Source organism: Ursus arctos, unplaced genomic scaffold (assembly GCF_023065955.2).
Source record: "Ursus arctos isolate Adak ecotype North America unplaced genomic scaffold, UrsArc2.0 scaffold_19, whole genome shotgun sequence".
NCBI classification, from domain to species: Eukaryota; Metazoa; Chordata; class Mammalia; order Carnivora; family Ursidae; genus Ursus; species Ursus arctos.
This window is the reverse complement of record NW_026622863.1, coordinates 45,489,673-45,516,140: the sequence shown is the minus strand read 5'-3', so window position 1 is coordinate 45,516,140 and position 26,468 is coordinate 45,489,673. Positions and strand designations below refer to the sequence as shown.

Sequence of the window (26,468 nt, the reverse complement as noted above, 5' to 3'; positions counted from 1 at the left end):
AGAACAGCAGGGTGGGGAGACTGTGGGATTCTCTGAATCCCAGCTCTTTCACTTCCCAGCTTGGTGACCGGGCAGAGGACTTCTCTCTGAGCCTCAGTGTATCCATCTGCAAAATGGGCATAGGAGTATCTATTCAGAACAATCACTGAAGTAGTGAGATCCTTTGGCACATAGTAAGCACTCTGGAAATGATTGCTATTCTGCGCGATTGGTGCATGAGGTGACAAAGATTGTGCCTTGCACGGGTGGGACTGAAATCTCAAAAGGGCCCTTCTTCATGCCGTGCATTCAATAGGCCACTTGCCTGAAGCAGGTGCCTTTCTGACACAGGGGCACTAGTGGCTGGCCTGGTATTCCTCTCACGTGGGAAGCCTGCTTCTCCCTCTCCCTCTGCCTGCGGCTCCCCCTGCTTGTGCTCACTCTCTCTCTGTCAAATAAATAAATTAAAAAAAATTTTTAAATTAAATCTTTAAAAAGATTTTATTTATTTACCCGAGAGAGAGAGAGCGAGCACAAGGGGGGAAGGGGCAGAAGAAGAAGCTGACTCCCCGCTGAGCAGGGAGCCCAGTGTGGGGCTACGATCCCAGGACCCTGAGATCATGACCTGAGTCAAAGGCAGACACTTAACTGACTTAACCGACTGAGTTACCCAGGTGCCCCTATTGGTGCATTTTTTCGGAAGCATATGCTCGCTTCGTGTCTCTGTGTCACATTTTGGTAATTCTCGCAATATTTCAGACTTTTTCAGGATAATTGTATTTGCTGTGGGGTCTCTGATCTGTGATTACAATGCGCTGAAAGCTCAGATGATGGCAGGCATTTTTTAGCAATAAAGTATTTTTAAATTAGGGGCTGTACATTTCTTTCAGATGTAATGCTATTGCACACTTAACAGACTCTAGTGTGGTGTAAATGTAAATTTACATGCGCTGGGAAACCAAAATATTAATTTGACTCACTTTATCGTGGGAGCCTGGAACCGAACCTGAAATGTATCTGACGTATGCCTGTATTTCTGCTGTAACTCAGGCCTGGAGAGGGTGTCTGAGAGGACTTCTCAAGAACAGACCCAGGCCTGGGCATGTACGCAAAAGAAGGGAACGCAGAGACTTGAAGTGATAGTTGTACACTTGTGTTCATAACAGCATTATTCACAACAGCTGAGAGGTGGGAGCAACTCAGATGTCCATCAGGGATGAATGGATATGCAAAATGTGGCCCATCCATACAATGGAATATTATTCTGCCTTGAAAAGGAAGGAAATTCTCAGATGCGCTGGAACACGGATGGACCTTGAGAACATGATGTTAAGTGAAATACGCCAGTCACAGAAGGACAAATACTGTATAGTTTTTCTTATATGAGGTGCCCACAGTAGTCAAAGTCACAGAGACAGAAAGAGTGGTCGTTGCCACGGGCCGGGGGAGGGGGAAAGGGAGGATGGTGTTCAGTGGGTAAGAATTTCAGTTTTGCAAGATGATGAGCTTGGGAGACGGATGCACAAACTATGAAGGTACTTAATGCCACTGAATTGTACACGTAAACATGGTTCACATGGTAAATTTTATGTTGTGTGTCTTTTACCACAATTTAAAGAAAAGGAAAAAAAAAGAAGAAAAAAAAAGTAGATCTAGGCCTTCTGACCTTCCTCTAGCCATGCCCATGAGGAAGGAGGAGTCTGTGGGCTGAGGGTTCCTGCTCTCCTGGAGCCTAGACTCTGCTCCGGACTTCCCCTCACCCCCCTGCAACTGCAGAACTCCCTGTCTGATGGCCTCAAGTCAATGTCCAGAGCCTGAGATGCCTCTTCCCTAGGTCCATCCTCCATGGGCAGTCTGTCCCTGTGGTGCGTGCACACCTTGACCTGAGCGTTGGCCGAGGGGTGGTTGGATATGGGTGTGGAGGAGCTTGGCACATGTGGACCGGGGGACAGGATGGAGCTGTGGGTGGGAAGGAGACAGAGGTGGACCTGGGGCCAGGGCAACTGTCTCTGAATGGTCACAATTCTTTGAGGAACTCGGAGAAGACTATCGAGATCAAACCTTGCTTTCCAGGTTGTTGGGAAGGTTTCTTTGCCAGGGAAGGAGGAGAAGCCATGTTTTATATGGTGGTTGTCGTTTGATGTGACATTGCCAAATACTTGGTGAAAGTTGGACCTTCCCTGGTGGCCTCCCAGACACTCACTCCTAGCTCCTGGGAGTGTCTACCACTAATGGCTCAGAGCTGATTGCTTTCCGAGAATTGCCTTTGGCCAAAGGAAGCGACCTCACCAAGTCGGCACTCTTCCCCAAAGAAATCCACATCCAGCCACTGGTGGATGCAGGGGAATGAAGCCAGCCCCTTGCTTCCGTTTGGGACAGCATGGGGGCACACCTAGAGGTATGATGTCTGGGAACCTCAGGTTCTCATGGAGGACAACGTCTGTGTCTGGCATTCAGGCCCTGCCTCCCAGGCAGAGTGGTCTCTCTCACCTCACCACTCAGTCACTCTCTTACTGTTGGAGCCCTGCTCCATTCAGAAAAGGGTGGGAGAAAGTTCTGACCGTGGGAAGGCTTATTGCCTTGGGAATCTATCCCCCCACCCTCAACTTCTCAGACTTCAAGCCCAGGATTGCATTAACGGCAGTCAGCCTGCATCCTCTAAGATGATACTCTCCCATGCCCCAAGCAACACACTAGGAGTCCTAGGTCCTTGTACCCAGCTTGAAGACATCAGGGGGAGATGTGGAGTAACCTGTGGGTACTTCAGGGAATCCAGAGCCCATATCTGAGGGTAGTGTCTGTTGTCTCCATCCTGGCAAAAAAGATATCAGGAGTGGAACTGAGCAAATTCTCTTGGTTGGATTCTGTGTGTGGGTCTCCTTGCTCCTACATACAAAAACACAGAATGTCAGAATCAGAGAGGAGCTAAAAGAGGCCATCTATCTAGACCAGGGATGACAGACACGAGACACTCTCCTTAGCAGACTTCCTATTCTTTGGTGTTTGCCCACAACAGGCATCACCAATCAATCCCAGCACTCTTGTGCACTAAACCTCAGAATCCTTCTCAGACTCCCATTAGCAAATGAACAAAGTTGACACATGAGACGAAGCCCATTTATAGTTTGAGATCTAGACCAAACACCGAAGATTGCCAGCAAACCACTGGAAGCTCTGTGTTTCAGAGAGCTGGGAGAAAAGCCTGGAAGAGATCCTTTCTTCCCCCTCTTCCCTCCTTTCTCCCTTTCACCCCTCCCCTAACCCCCACCCCCAGCTCTCTGAAATGCACACCCAACAATGCCACATCTTTTTTTTTTAAGATTTTATTTATTTATTTGACAGAGATAGAGAGCCAGCGAGAGAGGGAACACAAGCAGGGGGAGTGGGAGAGGAAGAAGCAGGCTCATAGCGGAGGAGCCTGATGTGGGGCTCGATCCCATAACGCCGGGATCACGCCCTGAGCCGAAGGCAGACGCTTAACCGCTGTGCCACCCAGGCGCCCCAACAATGCCACATCTTGACTTCTGGCCCTAGCAAATTAATATAAACTGGGATGACCCCAGATGGAAAGTCACATGATGTATTAGTTCCCTGTCACTGCTGTAACAAATCATCATGAACTCGGTGGCTTAAAACAACATGGACTTTTTTTTTTTTAAAGTAAGCTCCGTGCCCAGTGTGGGGCTTGAACTCATGACCCTGAGATCAAGAGGGGCACATCCTACCGAATGAGCCAGCCAGGTGCCCCAAAATATGAATTTCTAACCTTATAGTTCTGGAGGTCAGAGTGTGAAATGAGTCTGCAGGGTTATGTTCCTTTTGGAGACTCTAATGTGGGACTTGACCCCAGGACCCTGGGGTCATGACCTGAGCCAAAGGCAGACACTTAGCCAGCTGAGCCATCCAGGCGTCCCTATACCATGGACTCTTCTGGTTGATGAGGGGAAAACCCAGAGGAGGCTCTTGACCAAGACAAGTAGGAAGGTTTCCAGAAGGTTACCTGGAGAAGTCTGAACTGATATTTGAGATGAGTAGAGGTTGATCAATTTAGAGAGAGAAGAGAAGAGAAGAAGAAAGAGCATGGATAAAGATTTGGAGACGAGAGAATTTGGTGCCCTGGAGAAACTGGACAACGTTGCATTTTGCTGGAGCCTATGGAGGTGGTTAGAGGCAAGGCTGGAGTGGCCAGGAGGGGCCAGCCATGTGAGGTCCTTTTATTCATGTTAAGAACTTGAACTCTGTCTTGAGTGCACTGTGGAGCCATGGAATGATTTTGAGCAAGGGAGTGACATGGTCAGATGTCATCACACATTTTGTTTATTTTTAAATAACCAAATAACTTTTGGGGCACCTGGGTGGCTTAGTTGGTTAAGGGTCTGCCTTTGGCTCAGGTCATGATCTCAGGGTCCTGTGATTAAGCCTCACCTCTGGCTCCCTGCTTAGTGAGGAGTCTGTTTCTCCCCCAGCCCCTTCCCCACTCACCCCAGTTGTGCCCTCTCTCTCAAATAAATAAATAAATAAATAAAATATTTTTTAAAAAATCTGATAACTTCCAATAAAATTAATTTTTGTGGGAATCCTATGAATTAATTTTTTTAAAATTGTGGTAAAATACGTATAAGATTTACTATTTTAACTATTTGAAATTGTATAGTTCAGTGGCATTAAGTACATGTACGACCACACCACTAGCTAGTTCCAGAACTTTTTCAACACCCCAAAAGGAAAACCCTGTAGCATTAGGCAGTCACTCCCCATTCCTCCTCCCTGAGTACCCGGCAAAGACAGATCTGCTTTCTGTGTCTGTGGATTTGCCTATTCTGGACATTTCCTATCAAATGGAATCATGGGCAATATGTGACCTTTTATGTCTGGCTTATTTCAGGAATTCAATTTTATGCAGTAAAGAACATTATCCTAAGAGCCCCCATGGCACCATAGTGCACTGTGATGTGTAAATGGGCCAAAGAAGATTTGTAGCAAACTTCTTGTCACATGAATTAGCTTTTAGCAGAAAGACAAATGTTCAGTGAGCACATACTATATGCCAGGATCTAAGTGCTTTATACACATAACGGACTGAAATCTCACAGCGTCCCTGGGGATAGGGAGGGAGCATAATTATACCCATTTTACAGATGAGGAAAGAGACCCAGAGAGGTTAAGTAACCCTCCAGCTGTCATATAGAAAGTGTTGGGGCTGGGACTTGAACCCAAGTTAACCACTGGGCCATGATGCATTGAATGGCCTTTCTCTCAGCCTCTCAGCCTGGCTCCTAATTCTCATTGCCCCAGCTCTCCACTCGCTCTCTTTGCCCCTCACTAGTCCCTCAGCTCCTCACTACCTCCCCCACCCCTCAGTAGCTTCCCCCTTCCCCTTCAGCCCCTCACTGGTCCCTCAGCCCCTCACTAGTACTCCAGGCCCTCACTAGTTCCTCAGTCGCTGCCTAATCCCTCAACCCATCATTAGTTCTTCCTGCCTTTCAGTCCCTCTCTAGCCCCTCAGCCCCTCACTTGTCCCTCACTCAGCCCCTCACTAGTTGCTCAGCCCTTCACTAGCTCCTCCTGCCCCCCACTAGTCCCTCAGCCCTTCACTAGCTTCTCTTGACCCTCACTACACCCTCAGGGCCTCACTAGTCTCTCAGCACCCATGTCTTTCCTGTTCTGCCTCTCAGTGAGACTTCAGGTCTCCACGAGTCTGTCTTCTTGTCCTCAGTCTCTGGGCTCTCGTGTCTCTCCGGCCATCTCGTCGTCATCGCTCCGCCTGCCTCTTTGCCACATCAGCCTCAGGTATCAGGTGAGTGAAACTTCCACGGAGAGGCTCACCTGCCTTACTCTCAGCACGTGTAGCCCCTGACCGACCACAATGAACGCTGGAGTGTAACCAACCAGGGCGGACAACTGAGGGCACGATGCCTGAATAGCACCCCGCCACTTGGAATTACTCCGTATTTATTTCTGTCTCGTTGTCGTCTGTTCCGCCCATTAGCACGTTAGTTCTGTGAGGGCCCGGCACACAGGTGCCCCCATAAATGTTTGTTGAAGGAATGAGTAAGTGTTTGTCGTGTGTCTCACTGTCTCACCATCAGATTTCTCACTCTCTGCCATCTTGGTCATCACAAGTCCCTCCTTCTGGGTCTGTCTGAGCTTCTACGCCCTTTAGCCTTGGCCTCTGGGCCTCTGGGTCTCTCCTGTGGCCACTGCGCTTTCACTGAGCACTTACTATGTGCCAGGCCACGTGTATTGGGTCTCATCTCCATCTTCATAGTGACCCCATGGGCTAGGTATCCACACTTTTCAGGAGGCAACCTGAGATTCACAAGGAGCTGACACTTGCCTAGGTGTCTTTGGCATGACAAGTATAGGGCAAACCTGAAGTTTGAGACTGAGTCTGTCTGACTCTAAAAATTAGTGCTTTATTCTGACACATGAGCGCTTCCTAGAGTGTGTCCCCTTAGAGTCCTAGACCTGGAGGTGGTGATGGGTCTTCCAAAAAAAAAAAAAAAAAGGAGAGAAAGAAAGAAAAAAATGAAGTCAGATGTACTGAGGAGCTGTTGTCAACCCTCCTCCCCTTTTGCTGGGTTATTAGTGCAAATTAGCATTCTAAAGGCCCTGAGAAGTCCTGCAAGAAAAGAACCAGTTTGCCTTTGTTCAATCCAGTCTCTCCCTTGATTATTTTTCCAAAGAATCCATTTTCCCTGGAATTTACTGTCCTCTTCTGCCTCTCACCTCTGGGTCTTTTTCCTTCTGCCTCTTGTCTGCTCTCTCTGTGCCTCTGCGTCTCTCTCAGAAAGGCAGTAGAGTGAAGTGATTGAACAGCTTGTTCTGCAATGAGACTGGGTTTGACACGTGATTTTACTTCTAGAGTGCTGTGTTACCTTGGGCATGGTCTTAACCTTTCTGGGTTTCACTTTCCCCATCTGTAAAATGGGGATAACAGCAAAACCTACCTGAGAGGGTGAGTTTTTTTTTTAAAGATTTTATTTATTTATTTATTTGACAGAGAGAGAGAGACAGCCAGCGAGAGAGGGAACACAGGCGGGGGGTGTGGGAGAGGAAGAAGCAGGCTCCCAGTGGAGGAGCCTGATGTGGGGCTCGATCCCAGGACTCTGGAATCACACCCTGAGCTGAAGGCACAGACTTAACAACTGAGCCACCCAGGCACCCCAAGAGGGTGAGTTTTAAGCCAGTTACTCTGTGTGAAGCACTTCATGCTCCCTATCGGTGACTCCTGGGGCTGAAATGAGGCCCCACGCTCAGTGCTAGATCACACGGCACAGCAGGAGCCAGGACCTCTGGTCAGGAAAGTCCACAGTGGCACCTCTCCAAGGTTAGGAAAGTACAGATTCCACCCCTGAATTCAAGGTATCGGGATTGTCAGTCCCCTCCTCCTGGGTTAGAAGTGTATGTGGTGAAGTTGGGCCAGGCAGTTTTGACTTTCAGACTCAGATAAAGCATTGATCTTGCCTCACTCCCATGCATGTGGGGTCAGAAGCACAAAGGTGTATGCACTTGATAACTGAGCTTCAAAATACATTAAGCAAAAACAAATAAAACTGCAAAGTGGCATAGACAAGTCCCAGTTATACTCAGAGATTTGATTACCCCTCTTTTAATAATTTATAGAACAAGTGGGTGGAAACTCAGCCAGGATATAGTGGCAGGGAACAGCCCTATCAACCAATTTGACCTCAGTAAGTAACATTTATAGCACACCTATAAATATATAGTACCCTGCAACAGCAGAGTACACATTGCTTCCATGTTTGGGCTGATGTAAATAATGCTGCAATAAATGGTGTGTGTGTGTGAGTGTGTGTGTGTGTGTGTTCGTGTGTTCAGGTATTTTTGAAGTTAATGTTTTCATTTTCTTCAGATAAATACCCAGAAGTGCAATTGTTAGATCCTATGGTAGTTCTGTTTTTTTTTTTCTTTTTCTACCATTAGTATTGCCCCTGAGGGGGTGCACCGTTCCTGGAAGTATTACCATACCAGGTCAATGTGTGGCGTGGACAGAGCAAGCTCCTATTCCAGGTAGTTCTATTTTTAATTTTTGGAGGAACCTCCATACTGTTTTCCACCCCGGTGGCACCAACTTACATTCTCACCAATGGTACACAAGGATTCCCTTTTCTCCACATCCTCACCAACACTCGTTGTATCAACTTCTTGTCTTTTTATTTTTAAAGTAATTTCTATACCCAATGTGGGGCTCAAACTCACAACCCTGAGATCAAGGGTCGTATGCTCTACCGACTGAGCTGGCCAGACGCTCCTGTTCTTGTGTTTGTAATAACATCCATCCTAACAGGTGTGAGGTGATATGTCATTGTAGTTTTTTTTTTTAAAGATTTTATTTATTTATTCAACAGAGATAGAGACAGCCAGCGAGAGAGGGAACACAAGCAGGGGGAGTGGGAGAGGAAGAAGCAGGCTCATAGCGGAGGAGCCTGATGTGGGGCTCATCCCATAATGCCGGGATCACGCCCTGAGCCGAAGGCAGACACTCAACCGCTGTGCCACCCAGGCGCCCCTGTCATTGTAGTTTAGATCGGCATTTTCTTGATGATGCGTGATGAATGATGATGAGTGGTGAGCTCATGTACTTGGCCTCCTTATAATTGGCCAAGTGATTATATCATGGCCTACTCCTCATTTGACGGTCCTTCATTTAATCCCATCTACAAAATCCCTCCTACCATATTAGGTAGCAGTCACAGGTTATGGGGATTAGGACAAGGACATATTCGGGAGGCCACTATCCAGCTTACCTCAAACTTCAAAATAATGATACAGAGTGGAAAGAAGACAGCCAAAACATAGTGAGAACCACATGACTCCGCCTCACATAAAATTGAGAAAGTGCAAACTAATCTCTAGTGACAACAGTTCAGCGGTTGTCCTGGGGAGGGGATTAAAAACGGGAAGGGAAGCGTTACAAAAGGTAGTGAGAAAACTTTCAGGGTGATCGTTGCAGGTCATCTTGTTTGTGATGATGGTTTCACAGGTGCCCAATATTTCAGATTCAACCAAATTGTACTTTACATGCAGCTTATCATATGTCGTTTATACCCCGGGAAAGCTATTACAAATGAAAAAAAAGTAACTATACTTTTACATACGAAAACCAGCTCTTTTCACTTACCCAGCTCTGCTTGCGCCCCCCCACAGACCCAGTCCCTGTGTCTTTGTATCTCTGCCCCTCTCTTGCTCTTCTGTTCTCTTACTGTCTCTCTTGTTCCCCCACCGCCTGCCTCCATCCCCATGTTACAGGCCTCGTCTATTTCTTGGCTTCTCTCTGTCTTGCCTCTGCCTCATGGCATATCTTCTTCTCATTATAAGTCTTTGTAATCCTGTATGTACTTTGTACTTATGGAACATCTTTGTCGACACTTTGACTTTTCTTCAGAAATACTTGATCTGGGATGCCTGAGTTGCTCAGCTGGTTAAGCGTCTGCCCTCACCTCAGGTCATGGTCCCGGGAGTCCTGGGATCGAGTACCACATCGGGCTCCCTTCTCAGTGGGAAGCCTGCTTCTCCCTCTGCCTCTTCCCCTGACTTGTGCTCGCTCTCTCTCAAATAAATAAATAAAATCTTAAAAAAAAAAGAAATACTTGATCTGTGTTTAGATTTCAAGAGATTTAGAACCAAAAAAGTAGATTCACATATCCAAGTTGTTCCAAATGTACTTAGAAGTTTCCAAGAACTGAATTGAGTATCCATTTCTACTTAAAATTAAATTTCACATTTTCTACTAGCCATATTTTGAGTGCTTAATAGTTGCATGCGGCAAGTGGCTACCATATTGAACAATACAACTCCAACCTGCTGTGTGACTTTGGGTAACACCCTAAACCTCTCTGTGCCTTGCCCTCCCCATCTATAAAGTGGGGATGACAGCCATACTTACCTCAAAGCGTGAGCATTGAGTTAGTTATTCTGTGTAAAGCCCTTCACGGGGCCCCCTCGGTATTCCCTGGAGCTGGAATGGTGTCCAAGCTCTGTGCCAGATGACAGGGCAGAGCAGGAGCCAGGACTTGGGTCAGGAAAGTCCATCGTGGCACCTCTCTCAGGTCCGAAAAGTTCAGGTTCTACCCCTGAATTCAAAATATCAGAACTATCAGTCCTTTTCTCCTGGGTCAGAGGGCTATGAGTCAACTGCTGGGGTCAGGGTCTTCGGTCCCACAAAGGGTTTACCCAACATTGCAAGACCATTGCTGCCTCATCTACCCCCATTCCCTTTTGACGATTTATTTATTTATTTATTTTAGATAGCTCAGAGTCTAAAGGCAGAAACAGAGACACCAAGACAGAGAGAGAGAGAGAGCCAGAGAGAGACAGTCACAGAGAGAGGGTCAGAGAACCATCCTACAGTGTGGAGGCAGAGCTGGAGGCAGAGCGAGAAGCGCCCGGCCATGCTCAGAGCCATCCGAAAGCCAGGGGCCTCAGTCTCTGTCTCTGCACCTCTGAGGCTCGCCAGTTCCGTGTCCCCCCCCCCCCCCCCCCCCCCCCCCGCGTCCTGTTGCCCCGTCACTCCCATCTGTGGCTGTTGCCCAGGGAGGGTGAAGGATGGAGGGTTGGAGGTAGCCACCGAGCGCCTGAAGGCCCCACAGAGACAGGGACTGGGAGATGCACGAACCCGCGGGCACACACAGACTCACAGGGACGCACACCGCCCCCCTCCCCACGGCCACCGCCTCCCAAATGCAAACCCAGCCTCACATCTGAAGCCGCATAAATACATACAAGCCCATACACATGCAGAACTATATACACAGCCTCACACGGATTCATGTGCAGATGATTCATTCATGCATACGCGGATTCACACATCAGCACGTTCACTTCCACGCAAACACCGCTTCACATGTAAAGTCATACGCGCGCACACACTGGCGCAAGGAGGCACCGGGGAGCGTGTGTTAGCGTGTGCGCACAAGTGGACAGTGCACGCTCCCTGGAGCCCGCAAGAAAAATACAGCATGCGTGCCACACACACACTCATGTGGACTTTGGAATCGCTACCACATTGTCTCTGCCAGCAGGTAGGGTTGCCCGAGCAGGAAGTATGGGTCTGTTAGTACCACTCTCTCAAGTTCACGCTCTTGGCCGTGATGAGAAGGGAGGCGGGGAGGGATGAAGTTACATAACCTGGTGGGGAGGCAGGCTCAGGATAAAAGGCCCAGCGCGAGGCTGCAGTTGGGAGGACCGCAGCCGGACAGAGTCATGGAGCTCAGCGTCCTTCTCCTCCTTGCTCTCCTCATGGGACTCTTGCTTCTGCTGGTCAGGGGCCACCCGAAGGCCTATGGCCGCCTCCCGCCAGGCCCCCGGCCTCTGCCTTTCTTGGGGAACGTTCTTCAGATGGACAGAAGAGGCTTACTCAAATCCTTCCTCAGGGTGAGATGCAGGTTGGGTGGGATCTGAGGGTGGCTCCCTGCCTCTGTGCTTGGGGAGCACTCACCAGAAGGAGCGAAGGCATCTTTTCAGGCTTGGGGGCGGGGTGAAGCGGGGGCGGGGTGAGGCAGGGGCGCGGAGGTGCAGCCTGCCGGATGGTGGTCAGAGTCAGGTGCCCCTGCTCAGTTGACGTGTGTGGGCACTGTCCCTGGAGCCGGCAAGTGAGTTTGAAGACGTGTCTGGGTGTGAGCCATGGCGTAGGGTTTCATTCCTCTGCCACTCTTCGGTGGGTGTCTGCCCAGCACTGGAGGAGACAGAAAGAGGAGCTGTGTCACCAATCAAACAGGTCTCTCCTCTGTCAAAGAAAGAGGTCAAACACTGGCCCGGGTCCCTGTCGGTGTCAGGAGGAGGAGGGGAGAGGAGGACGAGAGGCCAGGCACAGAGGGCTTAGCAATAATGACCATGAATGAGCCATAATAGCTAACGTTAGAGTATTTACCAGGCCCCGGATCACTGCTTTCCAGGCATGATTTCTTGTCTGATGATCCATTTATTTATTAATAATGTTGTCCACACCCACGGACCCACTTCCCAAGAGGAACAGGATGGCTGACCGTAACTTCCAGCTGCCCTGCTCCTTTGTCTACCCCTTGCCCCATGGAGACCACACGCCTGAATCTCAGCCTGGCCATCCCTTCGCTTTTACTAGAGAGAATTTTCCCACATATGCGGAGGCCTCAAGTACACGTGACTTAGTTCTCGTTGTCTTCAATGCATCACAAGGGCACGGTGCTTTCCTGTAAAGTCTCGGACTCGATTTCCTCGCTCAGAATTACGTGGCTAGAATTTATCTGCATTGCTGTGGGAATTCACCAGGTCTGGTTCACCACAGCCCTGCGGGCTAGGTGAGGTACCATCCCCATCCTCGAGCTAGGGACTGTGAGGCTCAGCCTGGGGAGGTCACTTGTCTGAGTCACACAGCTGGGACTGCCCAGAGAGAACACTGGGTCCGGCATCAAGTGCCTTCATCTCCAATGCCCTCCTAGGCCGAACTGACTAACAATGGGGGGGTGGGATGATAAAACCCTTTGAGAATTTGGTTAAGCTGTGGGCTCCCTCCCTTCCAACGTCCACAAACATTTTTGCATACAATTTCGAGAGTTCCAAACCCCCTAAAGCTCTTCCGTGGACCTTCCTGGATTCTCTAGGGGTCCGAGATCCTCCATTCTCATATCATCTTTGGAGATACGGAGGGAGAGAATGGGCTAGTGGGTGTCATGATGGGACAGCTTGCGGAGGATGGCCCTGCTCCCAGATCTTTCTGGAGTCAGATGGACATGGATTCTGTGTTCTAGATCAACTCTTACTCATCGAGTCTCAGTTCCCTCCTCTGTAAAATAAGATGGTAATAAGAACGTGTGTTTCATAACATTGCTGAGGACTGGGTGGCATATTTCATAAAGCCTGGGGTATAGTAAGTGCTCATTAAATGGCAGCTACTTTGATTCACTCATTTATTCACTCACTCAATATAATTTACAGGTCACCTTCTGCGTGCCTGGGAATATTCTAGGCGTTGATGATGTGACTTTGGACAGGGCATACAAGACAAATAAATAAGGAGATATGAAGTAGACAAGAGCTATGATTAAGAGAAAGTGGGGTGCTGTTTTGGAAAGGGGCAGATCTATTTTAGATTGAATGGTAAAGGAAGGGCTCAGTCTCGCTTTGTGAGCAGAGACTCTGAAAGATGCAGGAGGAAGGCGCCAGTGAGAGGCAGGAGCAAGCTCAGCATGTTTGGGGGGCAGCACGGAGGCTGGATCCGAGTGTGCGAAAGGGTGAGGGGGAGGACAAGCTGATGGGTCATGGGGCCATGGTGGAAAACTTAGATCTTTTTTTTTTTTTAAAGATTTTATTTATTTATTTGACAGAGATAGAGACAGCCAGCGAGAGAGGGAACACAAGCAGGAGGAGTGGGAGAGGAAGAAGCAGGCTCATAGTGGAGGAGCCTGATGTGGGGCTCGATCCCAGAACACCGGGATCACGCCCTGAGCCGAAGGCAGATGCTTAACCGCTGTGCCACCCAGGCGCCCTGGAAAACTTAAATCTTAATCTCAGTGCAGTGGGAGACCTGGAAGCCCTGGAAGGTTTGGAGCAGGTTAGGGGTATTGATTAATTTACATTTTCATGGGATTACTCTGACTTCAGGGTAGGGTGGGGTGGGTGGTGAACCGATTAAAAAGGAATGGGAATGGAATTAGGGAGATAGTAAGGAGGCTTTGCAGAGATCAGTGTGAGAGATTTTGCAGTAAACTTAACCTTTTTATGACTTTTTATAAGATTTTATTGATTTATTCATTTGAGAGAGAGAGAGGGAGAGAGAGAGAGAGAGAGAGAGAGAGAGCAAGAGGGGGAAGGGGCAGAGGGAGAGGGAGAGAGAGAATCTTAAGTAGGTGTCATGCCCAGCCCGGAGCTGACTTGGGGCTCAATTTCACCACTCTGACATCATGACCTGAGCTGAAATCAAGAGTTGGGTGCATCTGACTGAGCCACCCAGGCAGCCCTTAACTTTTTTATGATTTTAAGTCAACTTTAATTGCGGTTTAACATCACCCCTTAAAGTGCACAAACCCTAAGTGTTCAGCTCAGTGAATTCTCTCAACGGAACATACTCATGTAATTGACATACAGATAAGTAACAACACGTTCTGTCCCCAGAAACCCCCTTCCAGTCCCCTTCCAGTCACCACCCTTCCACTATCCTGACTTCATATAAATAGAATTATGACCGGGGCTCCTGGGTGGCTCAGTCTTTTGGGCATCGGTCTCTTTTATTTATTTATTTTTAAAAGATTTTATTTACTTATTTGACAGATAGAGAGAGCACAAGCAGGGGGAGCCGCAGAGGGAGAGGGGGAAGCATGCTCCCTGCCAAGCAAGGAGCCTGATGCGGGACTCGATCCGAGGACCCTGAGATCATGACTTTGAGCCGAAGGCAGCCGCTTAACTGACTGAGCCACCCAGGTGCCCCTGGGCAGCAGACTCTTGATTTTGGCTCGGGTCCTGATCTCAAGATTGTAAGATAGAGCCCCACATCCCGGCTCCACGATGGGCATGGAACTTGCTTACGATTATCTCTCTCCCTCTCGCTCTGCCCCACCCTTCCTACCCCGCTCCCTCCTGCTTGCATGCTTGCCCTATCTCTAAAATGTTATTTGAGTAAGTAAGTAAATAATAAGTAAGTAAGTAAATAAATAAATAAATAGAATTATGACCTATGGACACTTTTGTGTCTGGTTGCTTTTACTTGACACTATGCCTGGGAGTTTCGTTCATGTTGTTGGCTGTAGAGCGCCTTCTTTTTAATCGCTACACAGTATTCCACGGCGTGAATATATCACTATGTATTTATTCTCTACCCCTGTTGCTGAGCTTCCCTGAATCTTCCTGTTTGTATTTTGGTGAGTCTACACCCACATTTTTGTCGGGCGTGCATCTGGGAGTGGAGCCACTGAGTCACTGAGTCTGCGTGTGCTTAGTGTCCATAAACACCACCGAGCCATTTTGCAAGTGGCTGCACTGATGTTCGGGTTCCTCAGACTTCATAGTCATCCCAGAAGCCATTGTCTTCCCTTCATGTCTACCACGTGGGTGGTTCAGGGTGGGGGAAATAGTCAGGAGGCAGACCGCAGGTTGATGACCCTTCAGTTTCAATGCTGGGGAGATCTGGCTGGACTCAGAGGTATGGGCAGGAGGAAGAGATATTTAACCATCTGCACTGCTTAGGGCAGCAATCACCAGACCCTGGCAGGTCATGGGTCAGTCCTTTAGTTGCTGCGTCCTGGGAAGGGGAAAGGCAGCCTGGGGTGAGGGTCTTGGGGGCAGCAAGATCAGTCTATACATAAGTGTCTTTATGCCTTAACAACGGAGATGACCGCATAGGTGCATATGGACTAATAGCAACCCTCGGTGTGGATATGCTTCGCAGCTCCGAGAGAAATATGGGGATGTCTTCACGGTGTACCTGGGGCCAAGGCCCGTGGTCATGCTATGTGGGATAGAGGCCATACGGGAGGCCCTGGTGGACCAAGCTGAGTCCTTCTCCGGCCGTGGGAAAATTGCTGTAGTAGAGCCAGTCTTCCAGGGATACGGTAAGGGCCTCAAAGTCACCTGGAGGGGAATGATGGAGAAGGGGCATTGGGGAGGATGAATCCGGGAAGGGAAGATAAGGGGGTGCAGAGGGACCCGGAGTCCCCTTCCAATCTCCTCAGCAACCCATGCCTTCCCTACACCCCCAGGTGTGGTCTTTGCCAATGGGGAGCGCTGGAAGGCCCTTCGCCGATTCTCTCTGGCCACCATGAGGGACTTCGGGATGGGGAAGCGGAGCGTGGAGGAGCGGATTCAGGAGGAGGCTCAGTGTCTGGTGGAGGAGCTGCGGGAAACGCAGGGTGAGTCCCGGGGAATGCAGAGTGCATGGCAGCAGGAAGACAGAAGGGGTATCTGTGGGCAGAGGAAGAGAGGTAGAGATAGAGAATGCTCCCGAGAGATCATCAGACAGGGGGACAGACAGAGATGAGTAGGAGAGGAACACAGGGAGCCGGGAGAGTTGTGGGGCATACAATGTCGAGAATAACTCAAAGGCATAAGCTTAGATATTAGCCATTTACTTGGATTCAGGGAAACCAACTCATGGATTAATTGTATCTATCAAGGGCGAAAACAGGACTTATAAAAGGAAGGCAAAGAGAGAAAGGGGACATAAAGATGACAGGGTCCTTCCATAAGAGGGATTTTGAGACATAAATGTAGAGGCTGGGAGGAATAGAAGAATAGGGACAGAGGACTCAGGAGACAGACCAGAAGAAACAGAGTGACCCAGATGGAGGGACAGGGAAGGAGAAAGAGGCAGAGGTGGAGGGACCAAGACACAGAGAGACTGGAAGAGCCTGGGAGAGGCAGAAAGAAACCAAGGCAGAGAAAATTAGACAGACAGGCTCAGGGAAGGGTCTGCTAGGGAACAAGAGAAGATGGACAGGTGAGGCCCACAGAGAGAGGCTGATGACATGTCGCTCCTGGGCTCACAGTCAGGGAAGCCAGGATGTACACGGACATCAACTAGAAAGTACAGGACAATTCCCTGGACACCAGAGAGCCCTAGAGGTGGAGAGAAGAGGTGAAGGGGGAGTGACAGACAAGGGGAAGGGAGAGCAGAGCTTTTTCATTTGCGCGTGTGACTGGCTGAACACCTGCCCCTGGGACTGAACTCCCCACCCCCAGGGTCAGAGCAGAGACCAGAGAGGGACTAATGGCACAGCTTCTGGATCTGGGCTTCCCGGATCTGAATCCCTACTCCAGGGATGAGGAGCTGGGCAACGCTGCCCATCTGTGAGATGGAAATAATAACAGGACAGCACTTTCCTCCCAGGGTTGTGGTGGGAATTTAAAAAAATAATACATGAAGGGCTTAGAATAGGGCCTGGCACATCTCTGGGCTGGTGCCTGTTAGCTGTTCCTGTCTCCCTTTCTTTCCCGTCACTGGGCAAGGTAGGGCAGACACGCAGAGACGGGGCAGTAGCCAAACGCTCCCAAGGCCTCTGTTTGAGTCTGTGTCCCATGACGCGTGCCTCCTTCTCCTAGGAGCCCTCCAGGACCCGACCTTCTTCTTCCACTCCATGACCGCCAACATCATCTGTTCTATTGTATTTGGAAAACGCTTTGGCTACAGAGATCCTGAGTTCCTGCGGCTGCTGGACCTGTTCTACCAGTCCTTCACACTCATCAGCTCCTTCTCCAGCCAGGTTAGGGAGAGGGTGCTGAGGATGGGCATGCGGTGGCCATCTAGGGCAGGGGAGAGGGGCAATCTGCGTTGGGGGCCCAACAATGCAGCTTCAGGCTAGAAGGGGGGCCGAGACAACTGGGAGGGGATGGGAGACAGGGACTGGAGAGCCTAGTATGATGAGGCAAAGATGAAGAGACAGGGTTCAGAATATGAGGCGGACTGTCAGGCTCTCTCCTCTTCTGTCCCTGATTTCTCCAAATCTTCACCTCTGTCTTTGGCAAAGCCCCTTGCTTGAAGCAATTCAAAGGACACATGAAAATAAGGAATGACATTTCTTTGTTTTTGCCATTTCTCCTTCCTCTTTTGTTTTTCTTAAAAAATGTCTCCCAGATTATAAAGTAATATGTTCTGCTTTTAAAACAAAATAGTATATAGTTTCTCTTTCTCAAAGAACCTGGAAATACCCCCAATTATATATTAAGTTTAAAAAATTAAACTGCAGGTGATGAGGTTGGGGAATATAAGTGAGGTTCAGTGGGGTGGAGTCCGGAGCCGACGACCAAGAAAGAATTCTTGAGGTGTCTTTGGCACAAAATGGTGGTTTATTAAAGCATGGGAATAGGACCCGTGGGCAGAAAGAGCTGCTGCCCCGGGGTTGTGAGGAATGGCCCATTATATACCCTCAAGTTGGGAGGGGGTTACGGATAGCATAAGTCTCTAAGGAATTTTGGAAGCAAGGTTTCCAGGACCTTGAGGGGGCTAGCTGTTGTTGGGAAAAGGTCATTCATTACTGTCTAATAAAACCTGAGTCATGAGACCCTTCAGATGTATATCGGTGGGCCATATGCTTGGGGGATGATTGCCAACAGGTATCTTGGGGACAGGGGGGTTAGAGATAAAGGAAGTTTCCAAAGGAATTTTTATACATTAAAGTAGACTTACAGGATCTTGGTGGACTGCCTTTTGCCCTTAGCAAAGTATTAACGTCGAGGCAGCTGAGTTCCTAGAGGAATGTCACCATGCCTGTTTCAAGGAGTTGTCAATGGGCTATAGGTAGTAAGGACAGTTTCTTTGTCCTTTAGGGCAGCCAGGAACTCCTCAACATTCCCTGAGGAATGTTGCATACATCCCATGGGAGGGGGTTTGCAGGGTGTCAGCTTCTGCTTTGTCCTCAGCTTGCCTTCTGTTCCCTCAGGGGCACCTGGGCGGCTCAGTTGGTTATGTCTCCAACTCTTGATTTCGGCTCGGGTCCTGATCTCAGGATTGTGAGATCGAGCCCCACATCAGGCTCAACTCAGAGCATGGAGCCTACTTAAGGTTCTCTTTCTCCCTCTCCTTCTGCCCCTTCTCCACTTCTCTCTTCCTCTCTCTCTCTCTAAAAAATAAAATAAAATAAAATAAAATAAAATAAATAAACTTCAGAGCCCTATGCCTGCCTATGGTTCTTAACCAGAAATGTATGTCAGATGCGTGTGTAGGACTGTCACAAATACAAATTCCCATGACCTCCTACTGGAGAGTCTGCTCCAAAAATCTGGAATGGGGCCCTGGGTGAGTATTTTTGAGTAGCCTAACAGGTGATTTCACTTTTCTCCTGCCATAGAAAACCAGAGAGAGAAAACTCTGGAAGGAGATTCGCCAGAGTTAACAATGGTTATGCCTAGAAGGAGGGGTTAAGAAAGAATTTTACACTGTACTCTGTTCCCACATTGTTTTGTCAATTATTTGCAACAAGTTAGGTATTACATTAATCCTCCAATGATACGGTAGAAATATGTTTCAAAATAAATATAGTCCTAAGTAGTCAGGAGGTTCCTCTTGTGTAAGCATCACGCACGTTTTGGGCGCAGCAAGGGAGATGTGGCAGGTGGAAAGAGTCAGAGAGGCCTGAGCTCAACAGATCAACTGGCTGAAGTAGACAAGAGAAGTGCAGAGACGGCACCTGGCTGGCTCAGTCCCTGGAGCCTGGGACTCTTGATCTCAGGGTTGTGAGTTCCAGCCCCATGTTGGGTGAAGAGACTACTTTATTAAAAAAAAAAATCGGAGTAATTAGAGACCCAGAGGAAAGGAGAGGAGCAAAGGAGAGAGATGGAGAGGTGGGGCAGCAACCAAAGCAGATCGTGAGGATGTGGAGGAAGATGCAGAAGGAGAAATGGAAGAATAACAGATCAAAGGAGACTTAGAATCAGCGAGTGAGAGACAGAGACAGAGGGCCACAGAGACAGAGAGAGACACACGGAGAGGAGATCCCCTCCCCTGCCCCAGATGTTAGGGCCCAGGAGGGCCCCCCTCCCTGTGACCCACAGCTCAGCCCCAGGATGACCTCACAGCCCCTTCTCTCCTGCAGGTGTTTGAGCTTTTTCACAACTTCTTGAAGTACTTTCCCGGTACACACAGGCAAGTCTACAAAAACCTGCAGGAAATCAACGCCTTCATTGGCCGAGCGGTGGAGAAGCACCGTGAAACCCTGGACCCCAACTCGCCCCAGGATTTCATTGACGTCTATCTGATCCGCATGGACAAAGTGGGTTTGGGGGAGGGAAATGGGAGGGGCCGGGAGGGAGGAAAAGATTGGGGGGGATGAGAAGAAGGGAGGAGCGAGGGGGAGGGAATGGGGAAGAAGGAGGGAAGGACGCAGGGTAAGGAAGGAGATGGGGAGAAAAAGGGAGGGGAGATGCAGAAGGGAAATGACGGGAAGAGGAAAAAGGAGAAAGTCAGGAGGAGAGAGGGAGAGAGAGAGAAACGGGAAACGCAGGACGTGTGGACCGAAGGACGGCAACAGGTGACAAGACTCACAGAGGCCTAAAGGGGCTGGGAGCCCCGGGTTGGGGGGCGGCGGGGGGGGGGGAGACAAACACCGCAGAGAGATGGGAAATGCATTGGAGCCGAGACAGAGCACAGAGGGACGGAGAGGAATTCCCGGTTGGACGCACAGAGGGCACAGAAAAGGAAAAAGGATCAGACGGTGTGAGAGACCTAGAAGCGGGGGGAGGGCGCCCCGAGGGAGGGATGAGCGTGCAGCAAAGCCCTCCGGCTTCCCCTTGGCTTCAGGAGAAGGCCGACCCCAGCAGCGAGTTCCACCAGCGGAACCTCATCTACACGACGCTGTCGCTCTTCTTCGCTGGCACGGAGACCACCAGCACCACGCTCCGCTACGGATTCCTGCTACTGCTCAAATACCCCCACGTCACAGGTGAGTGGGCGGGGACAGCCCACGGAGAGGGATCTTCTGACCGCTTTTGGGACTGCGGGAGGTGGGGCTGGCGTCCTTCGGCAGGAGAGAGGCGATGTTCATGTCTTCTACCAGGAGCCCTGCACGTACTGAATGAGCTCCTGACTAAGCCAGTCCTATGGGTGGATGGATGAGCAATATGTCAGTGTGTTCCCCCACGGCTCCTCCCATCTATTCCCCCACCCATCCGTCCTTTTACTTATTAATGATTAATCCAAGGACGGAGACTTCCATTCTTTATTTGGATTAATTGATTCATCTGTTGGTCTTTGGAAACGGTGATTAATCGAATGAACTATTTGTCATTGATTCATTGGCTCATTCGTTGGTGCACGCATCCATCTGTCCTACGACCTAGATTTCATTCCTGAATTCTTCCATCACTCTTTCTTTTCTTCTTTTTTTAAAAAAGATTTTATTTTATTTATTTGAGAGAGAGCGCATCAGAGCAGGGGGAGGGGCAGAGGGAGAAGCAAACTCCCTGCTGAGCAGAGAGCCTGATGTGGGGCTTGATCCCCGGATGCCGGGATCATGACCAGAGCCAAAGGCAGATGCTTAACCAACTGAGCCACCCAGGTGCCCCTTCCATCATTCTTTCAACCCATCCTTCATCCATCTATTATTCTTTTATTAATTCACTCAGTTATTCATCACTGATTTATTGATTTAACATTCAATCCATCCATCCATTCCTTTATTTGCCTATTCCTTCATTAATTTATTTATTTATTCCTCTATAGATCTAGCCATCCAGCCATTTATATGATTTATTGGTTAATCAGGTTTGTTTATTTGTCTATGAGCCATTTATTAATCAATGATTAATGATTCATTAATTCATTTATTGAATAATAAGCACATACATACAGGCATTCAGTAATGTTCTTCCATTCATCACTCTTTTCATTCATAAGTTGATTGATTTATGTATTCATTAATTTATCCAGTTGTTCATGGGTTAATCTGTTGATCTACTTCATTGTTATATTCCTGAGGACCTAGCTCAGTGTGCCATCTATAATACACACACAATAATTATTAGTTCATTTTTGACTCTTTTTAGAGGGAGAATTTTGACAGGCTTATAGTCTTGAGTTCTTAATCTGAAATTCTATGCAAAATTGTGTGTGTGTGTGTGTGTGTGTGTGTGTGTGTGTGTACCTGTGCCCTGTGGGGGAGAATTCATAACATTTATTAGATTTCAAAGGGTGAGAATTCTTGCTTCCCCCTCCACTGGATCCCCAGGCTGGTTGCTCTGAGGGGTGTCAATGACCTAACCATTTATTATATGTTTTCCCTGGCTCACTGGCCCATAGAAAGCAATGTCCCTGCTGAAATGTCTTTTTAAAGTGAGGTTCCCTGGCCCCACTCTTCTGTGCAGAGAGAATCCACAAGGAGATTGACCAGGTGATTGGCCCACACCGCCTTCCATGCCTTGATGACCGAGCCAAAATGCCATACACGGATGCAGTCATCCATGAGATGCAGAGATTCGGGGATCTCCTCCCGATTGGCGTGCCCCATATGGTCACCAAAGACACTTGCTTCAGAGGGTACCTCATTCCCAAGGTGAGGTCAGCTGGGCTCCCACATCTCTCCTGTGTGGCCATTCTGGGTTCTCTTAGTCTCTGCACTTGGCCTGTTTTTTTGTTTGCTTGTTTGTTTATTTGTTGTGTTTTGTTTGTTTTGGTTTTGTCACTAGGTCCCTCTTGTTTTTACTTTTGTTTTTTAAGGGGTGGGCTGAGGAAGGGAATGGCAGTATCTTTTGACCTTGTCACCCTCCCTCAGGGCACTGAAGTATTTCCCATCCTGCACTCCGCTCTCTATGATCCACATTACTTTGAAAAACCAGACGCCTTCAACCCTAACCACTTTCTGGATGCCAATGGGGCCCTGAAGAAGAATGAAGCTTTTATCCCCTTCTCCATAGGTAAGCCAGGCCTGCACTCCCTTTCCCAGACACCAGAGAGCAGGTGCCACCCCCTCCTTGGACAATCAAGGAGAGATCTTTGCTTATCGAGCAGTTAGAATATGCCAGTCGCTTTCCCTGCTTTAATCGGCTTCATCTTCATTGTAACCCTAGAGAGGGCTTACGAAGTAAGATCATGTCCCAAAGGCACATCTTGGTGAACTGGACCGTGGGAAAGTATTTAGAGAGGTTATATCTCTATACCAAGAGATATATCTGTTGAGCACTACTCTTGAGCTCAGTGCTCTGTTGGGGGCTGAAAACAAAGCCCTGGACAAATCATGTGGAGACATGGTTCTTGCCCCGGGAAATTTACAGTCCGGCAGGGAAGGTGGGCACTTATCATTTGGCCGCAAAACAGTACCTGATTAAATTAATCAATGCTTGCCATGTGCTTAGAACAGCTTGCCACAAAGTAAGTGCTCGCAGAAGTGGTGACTGTTATTACAATGAATCATAATTGTGATAAATGCTCTAAAAGGGGCTTTGGGAACACAAAATAGGAAGGACTGACTACTATTGGTGATTCAGTGGGGATACGTTTCCCTGAAGAACTGGCTTCTAAGCTAAGACAAGGATGGATATCAATTGGCCACTAGAAAGAGTGGTCCAGGTGGAGGAAACAGCAAGGTCAAAGCCTGAAGGTGTAGACAGCATGGTGTATCTGAGAAGCGAGATGAACCCTGGGAGCCTGGAGTGTAGATTACAGAAGGGTACAAGGGTGAAGAGCTCGGCTGGAGGGCCATGAAAGCTGGAGGGTGTTTGGATTTATCCTGCTGGCACTGGGGAAGCAGGAAGGGTCTTGACATGCTCTGACTTGTCTCTATACCCATTCTCTGCCTTTGGCCCCATCCAGAGAAAACCCCAATGCCCTTGGTCCTCATCCTGTGGGAGAAAAGAGGACCACAGAACCAAGGCAGAGATGTAGAGAAAGAAGGACAGAGACAGACAAAGAGTGAGTGAGAAACAGAGAGAGGGACAAAGACGCAGAGGGAGATAGTGACAGGGGACACAGGGACAGAAAGAGACAGAGTGAACATGAGACAATAGAGTGAGGAAGAGGAGAGGGAGACAGAAAAGGGGAGAGAGAGTTTCAGATGGAATCAGATGCAATTGGACAGAGACAGGGAGTTTAAAATTGAAGAAAGTGGGCAAAAGAGGAGGGAGACAAGGTACAGACAGAGCAAAAGACTGAGGCAAGATCGCCACGGGGGAGGAAAGAAAGACAAACCAAAGCAAAAAGATGTTAGAGGCAAAAGGATAGCAAAGGTGTCGCAATGGAGAGCCCCAGGGATGAAGAAGACGGGGTGAGAGGGAGAGAATAGGGTCAGAATGTTCTGGAAAGAGCTGGGTTGCAGAACCAGTTGCAGGAGAACTAGCTCCAAGCCCTGCTCTAAGTATTCCTAAGTTCATATTTCCTAACTTCTGGTGTGCCAGAAAGATGTGGACACTTCCCCCCAGAAACCTTCACGGAGGCCCAATGAAAAGTCTAGGAATGGTCTGGAACGGCCTTTCCAAGGTGGTCAGCTTGCAGAATAAGAGCCCCTGAAGTAAAGGAGGAGGCTTTCAGCGTGTCTGCCTGAGGTTTCCACTCTCTGTGTCCTCCTTTCTCATCCAGCCTGTGCTCTATAACCTACTGGGGGGCTCTCACACCTCTGAGAGTCTGCTGGAAGCCACAGACTCCCCTCTCACTTGCGCCAGGCTCATTCGCAATTTTATGGGCAGTTTGGTTCTTTCCCAAAACTCTTGAAGCCCATGGCTCTCAGACTGAGATAAGATCACAACCCAGAGATAGACATACACACAGTGCCAGATACACCCCCACACCCCTCCCACACACGCTCCCCACCATGCACACTCCCCCCTATACTCCTCCCTACACTCCCCCCGCACTCCCCACCACACACATTCATTCCCTACCACACATACACTTTTCCCAGACACACATACTCCCTGCCACACACACACACACACACACACACACACACACACACACACTCCCCACCACACACACCCAGAAAGAAACACAAAGCAATAACCACCTATAGTATCCATAGTACAAGCCAGGTGCTAGTCTAAGAATTTTTACAAATATTAATTTCTTTAGCCTCACAAGAGCCCTATTTGATGGGTACTATTCTCCCCATATTAGAAATGAAAGACATTAAAAATGTTGTCAGAAATGTGCACACACTTACACAGTGGAGGCAGATAGACGGACAGACAGACACACACACACATATACACACACACATCCAACGAGACGTGTGCCTTTATTTTCTGGGGGCCACCGAACCCTCTGGAAATCTTAACAGTAGCTACAGACTCTCTCCTAAAAAAATGTGCAAGGCCCATCCACCCAAATGTTTGCACCTGGTTTCAGAGGGCCCAGGAATGCCCTAAAAGTCGACCCAGAAATGCAGGTTCAAGGTAAATCCCATACAAATCTGTTGCAATGGACACAGACATCTGGGTTTGGGACGTGAAAGGGCAAAGGCTGTGCATTGGCTCCGTGCCCACACTGGTGATCTTCTGTGCCCACAGGGAAGCGCATTTGTCTCGGGGAAAGCATCGCCCGCATGGAGTTATTTCTCTTCTTCACCACCATCCTCCAGAACTTCTCTGTGGCCAGCCCCGTCGCCCCTGAGGACATTGACCTCACCCCCCGGGAGAGTGGTGTGGGCAGAGTGCCCCCAGTGTACCAGATCAGATTTCTGGCTCGTGGAGGCTGCTGAGGGAAGGGGCTCAAAGGATTTCAGGATCATGAAGTACCCCCATCTCTGCAGAGAACAGCTCCTTGCCTCTCTCTGCATCTTCCTGCCACTGGGAGACCCATGGCCAGCTGGCATCCTTCCCCTCCTTGGTGCTGTGTCCCTGGGAAAGTCCTCTCTGCCACCTCATCTCAGCCCATCATTCTGCAGCTCTTGTAAAGACTCATGCAAGTGTCTCCTTTCCTCTGTTAACAGAGCTCCAGATATGGTGTATGTAGAAAAGCTGAGGGCTAAGAGATGGGGACTTGGCTCAGGTTGCCTCCCAGGCTACAGCCTCCCCCAGTGACTCCTCCCTTCCTCAGAACTACCACCAGCTTCGTGTAGCAACTGTTTGTGCTCCATGAGCTGTGCATACGTGATCTCACTTGAATCCTCCTTCCAGCAGTTCCATGGGGTGGGGACGATGATTGTGCCCATTTTACAGATGAGTAAACAAAGGCCAAGCACTGGCAGCAATTGTCCCAGGTCAAGTGGCTGGGAGTGGAGGAACAAGATTCACACTCTCTCTCCCTGGCTCGCAAACTCAGATCTTCACCTGGCCCCACCCACCCTGCCCAATATATTTGAAAATTACAGTGAAATTCACATAACATAAAACTAAGCATTTTAAAGTGTATAATTTAGCAGCACTGAGTTCATACACCATGTTGTACAACCACCACCATTCTCTAGCGCCAAGCATTCTCATCACCAAGAAGAAAACCCTGTACCCGTCTGCAGTCACTCTCCATTCCCCCTTTCCCTCAGCCCCTGGCAACCACCAATCTGCTTTCGGTCTCTGTGGCTTTGCCTATTCTGTGTATTTCATGTAAATGGAATCATACGCTATGTGCTCTGTCGTGTCTGGCTTCTTTCCCGCAGCACGATATCTTTGAGGCTCATCCACATCATAGACCATTGCTGTGCACTGCCGTGCTGTCCTCATTCCCACTGACTCTCCCTACTGCTTCCCTCTGGGTAAGGGCCTCCCTGGCCCATGGCTGCCTGAGCTGCATGATTCTGAACTGGTGCCTTGGATTCCCTGATAGTGCCCTTCAATCCCCCTGACACTCAAATAAACATCCAAAGCCTGACATCCCCTGGTCAGATGGTGATCCATGCCATTTTTATTGTCAGGTCACTAGGGATCTTTCTGGAAAGTGAGAACTTCTTCACTGCCATGCCAGTTCCAAGAATGCAGAATAGTTGCTGAGGAATGGATGGATGGATGGATGAATGGATGGATGGATGGTTGAATCAGGCAATCCCAAATGCACCCAACAAGGAGCTAGCCTTCCCCCATCAGACCTTACCTTTTTCTTTATACCTCACTTTCTTCTGATGCCCAGAACAAATCCCTGTTCC

The 26,468-nt window shown here is 48.9% G+C and overlaps 1 protein-coding gene and 2 long non-coding RNA genes across 3 annotated transcripts in view; 2 read left to right on the top strand and 1 right to left on the bottom strand.

Annotated features, from left to right (window-relative positions):
- LOC130544130 (uncharacterized) overlaps positions 1 to 5,776 on the top strand; it is a 32,139-nt gene extending 26,363 nt beyond the window's left edge. The window contains exon 4 of the long non-coding RNA XR_008960146.1: positions 5,696 to 5,776. This is a non-coding gene — a long non-coding RNA (uncharacterized LOC130544130). The remainder of the gene's footprint in view (positions 1 to 5,695) is intronic.
- A 2,582-nt stretch (positions 5,777 to 8,358) lies between these two features.
- On the bottom strand, positions 8,359 to 10,979 carry LOC123000219 (uncharacterized). The gene is made up of 3 exons (XR_006408073.2): positions 10,764 to 10,979; positions 9,890 to 10,076; positions 8,359 to 9,061 (listed from the first exon to the last, which is right to left on the bottom strand). It is a non-coding gene; the product is annotated as an uncharacterized LOC123000219 (long non-coding RNA).
- A 154-nt stretch (positions 10,980 to 11,133) lies between these two features.
- On the top strand, positions 11,134 to 26,197 carry LOC113243545 (cytochrome P450 2B11). Its single transcript, XM_026482244.4, has 9 exons — positions 11,134 to 11,376; positions 15,362 to 15,524; positions 15,672 to 15,821; positions 17,011 to 17,171; positions 19,500 to 19,676; positions 20,204 to 20,345; positions 21,766 to 21,953; positions 22,173 to 22,314; positions 24,898 to 26,197. Exons 1-9 carry the CDS (start codon positions 11,206 to 11,208, stop codon positions 25,086 to 25,088), a joined length of 1,485 nt encoding a protein of 494 aa, XP_026338029.1. The 5' UTR covers positions 11,134 to 11,205; the 3' UTR covers positions 25,089 to 26,197.
- Positions 26,198 to 26,468: the final 271 nt, after the last annotated feature.

Coding starts and splice junctions, on each gene's coding strand:
- LOC113243545 (XM_026482244.4), top strand. CDS start 11,206: ATGGAGCTCAGCGTCCTTCTCCTCCTTGCTCTCCTCATGGGACTCTTG. Junction 11,377..15,361: donor TACTCAAATCCTTCCTCAGG/GTGAGATGCAGG, acceptor TATGCTTCGCAG/CTCCGAGAGAAATATGGGGA. Junction 22,315..24,897: donor TTTTATCCCCTTCTCCATAG/GTAAGCCAGGCC, acceptor CTGTGCCCACAG/GGAAGCGCATTTGTCTCGGG.